This window comes from Ambystoma mexicanum, unplaced genomic scaffold (assembly GCF_040938575.1).
Source record: "Ambystoma mexicanum isolate Mex_15411 unplaced genomic scaffold, UKY_AmexF1_1 Mex_scaf111, whole genome shotgun sequence".
Lineage (NCBI taxonomy): Eukaryota > Metazoa > Chordata > Amphibia > Caudata > Ambystomatidae > Ambystoma > Ambystoma mexicanum.
In genome coordinates this window covers 383,836-394,784 of record NW_027182338.1, presented here as the reverse complement: position 1 = coordinate 394,784, position 10,949 = coordinate 383,836, and the positions used below count along the sequence as shown (strand labels likewise).

The following is a 10,949-nucleotide window of genomic DNA, read 5'->3' as shown; positions in this document are numbered from 1 at the left end:
GGCTAGGCCTGGCTTGAGAGAAGCCGAGCATGTACAGAGTGTGGGTTACCCGCGCTGGGGCTCGACCTGTATTGAGTGAAGCAGAGCATGTACAGAGTGTGGGTGCCAGCGCTGGGGCTAGACCTGGCACGAGAGAAGCAGAGCATGCACCGAGTGTGGGTGCCAGCGCTGGGGCTAGACCTGGCTCGAGAGAAGCCGAGCATGTACAGGGTGTGGGTGCCAGCGCTGGGGCTAGACCTGGCCCGAGAGAAGCAGAGCATGTACAGAGTGTGGGTAACCCACGCTGGGGCTCGACCTGTATTGAGAGAAGCAGAGCATGTGCAGAGTGTGGGTGGTCTGCGCTGGGATGAGACCTGGCACGAGAGAAGCAGAGCATGTACAGAGTGTGGGTAGCTGCGCTGGGACGAGACCTGGCACGAGAGAAGCAGAGCATGTACAGAGTGTGGGTAGCCAGTGCTGGGGCTAGAACTGGCTCCAGCGAAGCAGATCATGTACAGAGTGTGTGTAGCCAGCACTGGGGCTAGACCTGGCTTGAGAGAAGCAGAGTATGCACAAAGTGTGGGTAGCCAGCGCTGGGGCTAGACCTGGCTCGAGAGAAGCAGAGCATGTACAGAGTGTGGGTAGCCAGCGCTGGGACTAGACCTGACTCTAGAGAAGCAGAGCATGTACAGAGTGTGGGTAGCCAGCGCTGGGGCTGGACCTTGCTCGGGAGAAGCAGAGCATGTACAGAGTGTGGATGCCAGCGCTGGGGTTAGACCTGGCTCGAGTGAAGCAGAGCATGTACAGAGTGTGGGTGTCAGCGCTGGGGTTAGACCAGGCTCGAGTGAAGCAGAGCATGTACAGAGGGTGGGTAGCCAGCATTGGGGCTAGACCTGGCTTGAGAGAAGCAGAGCATGTATAGAGTGTGGGTGCCAACGGTGGGGCTAGACCTGTCTCGAGAGAAGCAGAGCATGTACAGAGTGTGGGTGCCAGCGCTGGGGTAAGACCTGGCTCGAGTGAAGCAGAGCATGTACAGAGGGTGGGTAGCCAGCGCTGGGGCTAGATCTGGCTTGAGAGAAGCAGAGCATGTACAGAGTGCGGGTGCCAGCGCTCGGGCTAGACCCGACTCTAGAGAAGCAGAGCATGTACAGAGTGTGGGTAGCCAGCGCTGGGGCTAGACCGGTCTCGAGAGAAGCAGAGCATGTACAGAGTGTTGGTGCCAGCGCTGGATCTAGGCCTGGCTCGAGAGAAGCAGAGCATGTACAGAGTGAGTGTAGCCAGTGCTGGGGCTAGACCTGGCTCGAGAGAAGCAGAGCATGTACAGAGTGAGTGTAGCCAGCTTTTAGGCTGGCATATTTTAACAGAAGCACAGTTCTGTGAGGCGAGTTCTCTGCATCAGTATATGCACCCTTTGGGATTAGCCCTTGATGAGGTGTTGTCGAAAAAGGCACATTTTGAAGGTAGCCACCTCACTACTCAAAACAAACAACTTGCCTCTGTTCCGGGAAGCAGTTTACTCCGACACTATGTAATGCAGTTTGTCACAGTTCAACTGGTTACTCTCACTGAGTTCTTCTTCTGATCATTCTATGAATTTTCATAGTATGTTGTAGCTACAGCCTTGTCGTTTACGTGCAGTGTATACTTACTTACCTCGCCATTGAATGTTAACATTCTGTCTCCCTCTGTGAGGGCTCTGGCATTAGATATGTAATGTCTGCTGATATCTCTCTTGAGAATTCAATACAACTTTTTGAACTCAAAATAGATCCAGAAAAAAGAAATAGATTTAACATACAAATGGTGGTAATTTCTTTTTAATGTTAACACAGTGACATTTTGGCTGACGTTCAATATTTTTTTAATCAGCATTTCATTCAGTTCTCGAACACAGTGCGAACATTTTAAATTCAACAGGTCAGTTTATCCAGGATCAGTTTAATTTGGCACGCATTTGTGTCCACTATTTCTTCTTGGTGTTCAGAGAGAACAGCTACGATATCATTACACCCATAATAATTTCATTATAAACAGAAAGGCACCATCCAAGTTGTATTGCCTCACAACTCAGTGAATACTTCTATTCCATGTGCCCTTGCTACTCTAGCCACAAAATATAACTTTTTAAAAATACATTTCTATATCATTTAATGGGCACTTGACATATTTTCCATGCCCTTCACACCAAAGCAATTTCTTACAAAATAGTGCTTTAACAGCAGACATGTAATTGCAACTCCATATGCCGACCATAGACCAGTGAACCATCTACTAATCGTAAATGCACCATTGCATACAGGCAATAGTGTAATATACACCGGGGCTCGTGAGGACAAAAGGAGACCGTAGGGCTGTAGAATTTGCTACAAAAGTGGAAACGCGACAGCTTTCAGCAAGTAGGTTGTTCCAGACGTAGCATTAATTTCTTGGAAACTGACTCGAGTAATATTGGAAATTCCAATTCTATGGATTCCATTCTCCAGGTTTTTGCCTCGATGGCCATTGCCTTTTCATATGTGCTGGGGCAATCTTAGTATAATTAGCTATGTGAAAATACAACTTTCTCCCTGTGTGTTAAGGAGGGTGCCAGATAATGTAAATGTGTAATGTTTTAATCCCTAATCTTTGCAGTTGAAAGTAAAATTACTTGATGGGGTGTCATCAGGAGGGTGGCTACTGAGTGGGTGAAAGGAGGGTGGCTAGCCCCTATGTGTCCATTGCTTCCAGTGGCACTGCATGGCTGGCATCACTGGGCTGTGCCTATGCATACAGCTGAGTGGGTGAAAGCAGGACAGCTGGCCCCTATGTGTCCATTGCTTCCAGTGGCACTGCATGGCTGGCATCACTGGGCTGTGCCTATGCATACAGCTGAGTGGGTGAAAGCAGGACAGCTGGCCCCTATGTGTCCATTGCTTCCAGTGGCACTGCATGGCTGGCATCACTGGGCTGTGCCTATGCATACAGCTGAGTGGGTGAAAGCAGGAAGGCTTGCCCCTATGTGTCCATTGCTTTCAGTGGCACTGCATGGCTGGCATCACTGGGCTGAGCCTATGCATACAGCTGAGTGGGTGAAAGCAGGACAGCTGGCCTCTATGTGTCCATTGCTTATACTTTTATAATTGGGAGTTTTGGTACTTTTTTGATGGAGCATTTCTCAATTCTCGGGGAATAAATGTGGCTTGCCTTCTTTAAACAGAACAAAAAATCATTCCGTATGGCACTTATTCACCCAAAGGTTTATAGGTTCCAACAGGCCTGGCTGGGCTTTAAAACATAAGAGATAGGAGAATTCAGCCAAATTAAGGAAAGTCAAACCAGAATAGATGGGTCTTCAGCAAACGTGTGCAGGTCACATGGTCTGTGGCAGTGGGCAATCTTAGACAGAGCACATTCTAAACAGAGACCTAAAACCAAAAAGGCTACACCACCGCGCTACAGGAAATTCTCATCGAAGGCCTAGATCTAAAAGGTAAAGTTACAGGGAGGGCAAGGGTGGAAGATGGACTGCAGAAAGGGGAGAATGAGTGCCATAATGGTTATGCCGCCTGGCTCCCTTCTGACACAGGGCTTCCTCATCTGGAGGGCTAGAACTAAAGGTACAGGGAGGGCAAGGGTGGAAGATGGACTGCAGAAAGGGGGACATGTGCATTAAAAGGCACAATCAGCTAACCACAGCACCTTAATCCCATTCTGAGAGATCACAGGAAGCCAGTGCAGATTGAACACCTTACAAGAAGCATGTTGGCATGTTCAGTGTCACCTGATGCTAGTCACATACGCCACAGAGCACAGAAAAAACAGCATCCCCATAGCCAAGTCTGGAAAAACATTAGGATTATAGCAACTGACATCAGAGTATGCAGGTTAAGAAAAAGGAGGGTGTTCTGTACAATTTACAATGTGCAAATAAACTGCTGCCAACCACAGCGTCTGAGAGACAAGTGAGCGCTCACAGTCCATTCTCACATCCAGGTAGATGCCATGCGCATCTACCTGGCAAGTTCAGAGGAAGACCGGGGAAGCATGCCAAGTGCCCGGTGCAACCCCAACTACCAATGTACAGTTTTGTCAGAGTTTTAGTGAGTGGGAAACCATTCACTCATTCACGGTTATCAGACTGCTCTGAAAGTATAGTTATGTCTTTGCTGAGCTCCGAAAAAAGCATAAAAGGATCGGAATGTTGTGATCGTAGAATCGGAAGCTGTAGGGGTAGATTAGTCTGGCCAGGAGTAGAACATAACATGTTAAGGAGAGGGGATAAGGCAGAACCCTGGGGCAAACCACACCCTGTTAAACACGGACTCCGATATCAAATAAGGCCTCACAGCTGCTTATTTTTAGGTAACCTGGAAGGATTGTAAAAAGGAGTAGGCAGAGTCCCTGATGCAGGCTTCTCCTAGACAAAGGATTTCATGGTCAATGGTGTCTAAGGAAACCAGGAATTCCAAGAATACTAAAGGGTTCCCACATTTACTTCAAAAATGCGATTTCTCATCTGTATGCGTTCTCTGGCACCATCTACGCACATGAGTTTTCATTATGCGATAGGTGGCCTCTTGCAAATAATTCATGGGATGGTTTCTCCCATATCCAATGAGGGTCTATAGTAATTCATTCAACCACAGAGTCTTTAAGCGTTTTCAAAATATTCATGCCACATAATTTAGGCAAAGTGATCAATAGGATGAGTACCTTAACACAGAAGAATATGAGTATTCCAGAAGGGGTGCAGTTCTAACAACAGCGATTTAATCATCCATAATCAGCCACTATTTCTATGCCAAAAGAAACTGGAAACAGCTGTGGAGGCCGGTTCTTCACAGTTTTAGTTAATATCCAAACTCTGTCCCATTGAGGAATCACCACCTCCTCCTCTCTAAGGATTCCTCTCTAAGGATTCAATTGGAGAGGAGATTTCACCACCTACATGTCCTCTCTCCTGGCAGATAAGAACATCCTGGAAGTATGTCCCTTCCAACATTCACTACACTCATGAGGTTTTCTAGCCTGTATGTGTTCTCCGACTAAACCCTTTCCCACATGCAATGCACGCATGCAGTTTCTCACGTGTGTGTTCTCTGATGGTTAGCAAGACGTCCCTTCTGTGCAAAGCCTTTCCCACATTTAGTGCACTCATGGGGTTTCTCACCTCTATGTGTTCTCTGGTGACGAGTAAGTGCTCCCTTCTTAGCAAATCCTTTCCCACATTCAGTGCACACATGAGGTTTCTCACCTGTATGTGTTCTCTGGTGGATAGTAAGATCTCCCTTATAAGCAAACACTTTCCTACATTCAGTGCATTCATGAGGCTTCTCACCTGTATGTGTTCTCTGGTGGCGAGTAAGATGTCCCTCATCGGGAAACCCTTTCCCACATTCAGTGCACACATGGGGTTTCCCACCTGTATGTGTTCTCTGGTGGATAGTTAGAGATCCCTTTTCAACAAACCCTTTCCCACATTCAGTGCACTTATGAGGTCTCTCACCTGTATGTGTTCTCTGATGGATAGTAAGCTTTCCCTTTGCAGCAAACCCTTTCCTACATTCAGTGCACTTATGAGGTCTCTCACCTGTATGTGTTCTCTGGTGGATAGTAAGATCACCCTCATGAGCAAACCCTTTGCTACATTCAGTGCATTTATGAGGTTTCTCACCTGTATGCATTCTCTGATGGCTAATAAGTTGCCCCTTCCGAGCAAACCCTTTCCCACATTCAGTGCACACATGGGGTTTCTCGCCTGTGTGTGTTCTCTGGTGGATAGCAAGATCACCTTTCCATCTAAACCATTTCCCACATTCAATGCACTTATAAGGTTTCTCACCTGTATGTATTCTCTGATGGTTAATAAGACGTCCCTTCTGAGCAAACCCTTTCCCACATTCAGTGCACTCATGAGGTTTCTCACCTGTATGTGTTCTATGGTGGATAGTAAGCTCTCCCTTTGTAGCAAATCCTTTTCCACATTCAGTGCACTTATGTAGATTCTCACCTGTATGTGTTCTCTGGTGGATAGTAAGCTCTCCCTTTGTACAAAACCCTTTCCTACATTCAGTGCACTTATGAGGTCTCTCACCTGTATGTGTTCTCTGGTGACGGGTAAGCTCTCCCTTTTGAGCAAACCCTTTCCCACATTCAGTACACTCGTAAGGTTTCACACCTGTATGTGTTCTCTGGTGACGAATAAGATGTCTCTCGTCAGGAAACCCTTTCCCACATTCACTGCACTTATGAGGTTTTTCACCTGTATGTGTTCTCTGGTGGATAGTAAGATTACTCTTCTGAGCAAACCCTTTCCCACATTCAGTGCACTGGTGAGGTTTCTCACCGGTATGTGTTCTTTGGTGGATAGTTAGCTTTCCCTTTGTAGCAAACCCTTTCCTGCATTCAGTGCACTTATGAGGTCTCTCACCTGTATGAGTTCTCTGATGGCGAATAAGCTCTCTCTTCTGAGCAAACCCTTTCCCACATTCAGTGCACTCATAAGGCTTCACACCTGTATGTGTTCTCTGGTGCCGAGTAAGCTCTCCCTTCTGAGCAAACCCTTTCCTACATTCAGTGCACACATGAGGTCTCTCACCTGTATGTGTTCTCTGGTGGATAATAAGATTTCCCTCATGAGAAAACCCTTTCCCACATTCAGTGCACTCATGAGGTTTCTCACCTGTATGTGCTCTCTGGTGGATAATAAGTTGTCCCTTCTGAGCAAAACCTTTCCCACATTCGATGCACTCATGAGGTTTTTCACCTGTATGTGTTCTCTGGTGGATAGTAAGATTACCCATCTGAGCAAACGCTTTCCCACATTCAGTGCAAACATGAGGTTTCTCACCTGTATGTGTTCTCTGGTGGCGAGTAAGATGTCCCTCGTCAGGAAACCCTTTTCCACATTCAGTGCACCTGTGAGGTTTCTCACCTGTATGTGCTCTCTGGTGGATAATAAGAGCTCCCTTCTGAGCAAACCCTTTCCCACATTCAGTGCACACATGAGGTTTCTCGCCTGTATGTGTTCTATTGTGAATTATTAGAGATTCCGTCTGAGCAAACCCTTTCCCACATTTAGTGCACCTGTGAGGTTTCTCACCTGTATGTGTTCTCTGGTGGATAATAAGAGTTCCCCTCTGAGCAAACCCTTTCCTACATTCAGTGCACTTATGCGGTTTCTCACCTGTATGCGTTCTCTGGTGGATAGTAAGCTTTCCCTTTGTAGCAAACTCTTTCCCACATTCAATGCACACATGAGGATTCTCACCTGCCTGTGTTTTCTGGTGGATAGTAAGATCTCCATTCTGAGCAAAACCTTTCTTACTTTGCATGCACACACGAGGTTGCTGGCCTGTATTTCCTTGCTGTTGGCAGATAAGTGTATTATGCAAATGGATATTCTCAAATCTAGTGCACTGATAAGGATTTTTACCTATGCCCCCATGTGGGCAATAAGTATGTTCTTGAGATGGCAATATTCTCCCCATTCTTTGCACGTGTGAAGTTTCTTGCCAGTTTATTTTGTCAGGTGCTTACTAAGAGGACCCTTTACACTCTCGGGAGGATAGCTAGGGGCAACGTGCTCGCCTTGGAAGCAAGACGACACAGAGCAACAGAGGCTCGATCACCAGGTCCGCGCTTAGAAACTTCTGGGTATTAAGTGCGTTATAAATAACCTATCATATCATAAACACTGAACCTTTTATCAAATTCAGAGCACAGATGGGTTTTCTCATGTGTAGGTCATTTCTGGTGACAAAAGCTTTTCCCCCTGAGTGAAGCTTTTAAAATATTCAGTGCATGGATACTGTGAGTAATTTGAATTTACTAGGGATTCAAATATTTAAAGAATCTAGCCTTACATTCAGAATGTATATAAACTAGCACTCATGTGTGTTCTCTCAGGAATAATAGGTAAAACAAAGAGGCTTGTCTTACTGCACATCAAGCACTGTTGTCATCATTAGCAAGCACTGCTTCTATTCATTATAACACACTGTTGCTATTCATTATCACACACTGTTGCCGTCATTATCATGCACTGTTGCCGTCATTATCATGCACTGTTGTTGTCATCAGTCAGTAATGCTGGTTTGAAGCTTTGCAGTTCATTAGTCCAGAAAATTTAACAATCACTGAGGTTGCATTTTTTGGGCATCCATCACCTATTGAAATGAAAGGAGTTGCACGTTATTAGTATCAAATTGTTCAGAATTGCAGCCATCGCATGTTACAGACAGACGTGCCCACAGTAATATCACTGTTTTATTAAATTACTCACGTAGTAGCTCACAAGACTTTGAATACTGGGGTGCCATCTAACGGGTACATAATAGGTGGAATCGACTTTAAAACCAGATTAACTCCCCAAAACATCCCCCTTCCCTTCGGATTGACAGAAAGCACAAGCTTGTGTCAGAGACCGATAGAATTATATTTTTGGCAATGAGCTTAAGTGTATGAGAGACTCCATCCAACTTCCCACTATCGCCCCATTTTACTTTCTAATTGTTTATATAAATGACCTATTGCCATGTAATGAATGCAATGGCCAAAGGGGTACCCCTTTTATTTCCCTGTACAAAATACCACTGGGTAGGTTTCAGGAGGGAAATCACTGTTATATTGTTAAGGAGTGTGTGCAAATGGTTCCGCTACTTGCCAGTTTCCCGTAGCCCAATCCAGACCCCTTTGTTTTGTGGATTCAGATAATTGCAACCAAGGTTCAATCTCAGCGAGTCCCTGTAGCCTCTGTGCTGTGACCAATAACTCACAACATTTTACCCTGGGAACTCCTGTCATCACATCTCTAGAATCTAGTGCGGATGAAGCACACATCATTGCTAATATCCAACAACTTTGAAGACAAGAAAACAGAGAGCAATATGGTTTTGGAACCCGGTCCCGCACTTAGAGGTTGCACTCCAGCATGAAGCGTGATATACAAACCCAATCTTTCTCACATACTGATTTCCATCACGATAAAATCCATTACTTCCAACTGCAAAGCCGTACATTTCATATTTTTTAATTCTTGGTGGGCTTAGAGGCCCTACGCCAGGAGAGGAGGAAAGTCAATATATAATCCCAGGTGCTTTTTTTAGCAGCAAATTGAAAATGTCCCTCTTAAACACAGACATGCAACAGACCTCCCCCCTCCTTTCTCACCCGGTGCCTAAAGAGAAGCTATATTCAAACCATGATGTTGTTTCTGGAGTCTTCTCTGCAAGCACCGTACAGCTCTGTGAGCAGAGACCAATGAAAGACAGGCTGCTAGTCCAATGTGGCCGATGATTGCCTGAGAGTGAACTTATGCTTGAGGCCTGAGCAGTGTTGCCATGTTCACCTACTGAGACTCGCTGGCTAGTCCAATGCAGTTGGTGTGGCCCTGAGAGCAACCTTAGGCTTGAGGCTTGAGCAGTGTTGCCATGTACACCTACTGAGACTCATTGGCTAGTCCAATGCAGTTGGGGTGGCCCTGAGAGCCATCTTAGGTGCGAGGCTTGAGCAGTGTTGCCATGTACACCTAACTGAGACAGACTGGCTAGTCCAATGCAGATGGTGTGGACCGAAGAGCACTCTTAGGCTCAAGGATTGAGCAGTGTTGCCATGTTCACAAACTGAGACTCGCTGGCTAGTCCAGTGCAGTTGGGGTGGCCCTGAGAGCCATCTTAGGCTCGAGGCTTGAGCAGTGTTGCCATGTTCACCTACTGAGACCTGCTGGCTAGTCCAATGCAGTTGGGGTGGCCCTGAGAGCCATCTTAGGCTTGAGTCTTGAGCAGTGCTGCCATGTTCACCTATGGCGACTCACTGGCTAGTCCAATGCAGTTGGGGTGGCCCTGAGAGCAACCTTAGGCTCGAGGCTTGAGCAGTGTTGCCATGTTCACCTGAGACTTGTGGGCTAGTCCAATGCAGATGGTTTGGCCATGAGATCCATCTTAGACTCGAGGCTTGAGCAGTGTTGCCATGTTCACCTACCGAGACTTGCTGGATAGTCCAATGCAGATGGTGTGGGCCTAAGAGCCATCTTAGGCTCGAGGCTTGAGCAGTGTTGCCATGTTCACCTACTGAGACCTGCTGGCAAGTCCAATGCAGATGGTGGGGACCTGAGAGCAATCAAGCTTGAGCAGTGTTGCCATGTTCACCTACTGAGACTCGCTGGCTAGTCCAATGCAGTTGGGGTGGCCCTGAGAGCAATCTTAGGCTTGAGGTTTGAACAGCGTTGCCATGTTCACCTACTGAGACTCGCTGGCAAGTTCAAAGCAGTTGGGGTGGCCCTGAGAGCAATCTCAGACTTGAGGCTTGAGCAGTGTTGCCATGTTCACCTACTGAGACTCGCTGGCTAGTCCAATGCAGTTGGGGTGGCCTGAGAGCAATCTTAGGCTTGAGCAATGTTTCCATGTTCACCTACTGAGACTCGATGGCTAGTCCATTGCAGTTGGTGTGGACCTGAGAGCAACCTTAGGCTCCAGGCTTGAGCAGTGTTGCCATGTTCACCTACTGAGACTCGCTGGCTAGTCCAATGCAGATGGTGTGGACCTGAGAGCAATCTTAGGCTCGAGGCTTGAGCAGTGTTGCCATGTTCACCTACTGAGACTTGCAGGCTAGTCCAATGCAGTTGGTGTGGACCTGAGAGCAATTTTAGGCTTGATGCTTGAGCAGTGTTGCCATGTTTACCTACTGAGACTTGCTGGCTAGTCCAATGCAGTTGGGGTGGCCTTGAGAGCGATCTTAGGCTTGGGCAGTGTTGCCATGTTCACCTACTGAGACTTGCTGGCTAGTCCAATGCAGTTGGTGTGGACCTGAGAGCAATCTTAGGTTCGAGGCTTGAGCAGTGTTGCCATGTTCACCTACTGAAACTTGCTGGCTAGTCCAATGCAGTTGGTGTGGACCTGAGAGCAATCTTAGGCTCGAGGCTTGAGCAGTGTTGCCATGTTCACCTACTGAGACTTGCAGGCTAGTCCAATGCAGTTGGTGTGGACTTGAGA

General features: G+C 46.9%; 1 protein-coding gene across 1 annotated transcript in view; it reads right to left on the bottom strand.

The window, feature by feature from the left end:
- Positions 1–1,780: 1,780 nt before the first annotated feature.
- The window catches only part of LOC138553546 (zinc finger protein 850-like), a 67,623-nt gene continuing 58,454 nt past the window's right edge, over positions 1,781–10,949 (bottom strand). Inside the window, exon 3 of the mRNA XM_069642567.1 lies at positions 1,781–8,126. Coding sequence (XP_069498668.1) covers positions 5,043–7,448 — 2,406 coding nt within the window. The 5' untranslated portion in view covers positions 7,449–8,126 and the 3' untranslated portion in view covers positions 1,781–5,042. The remainder of the gene's footprint in view (positions 8,127–10,949) is intronic.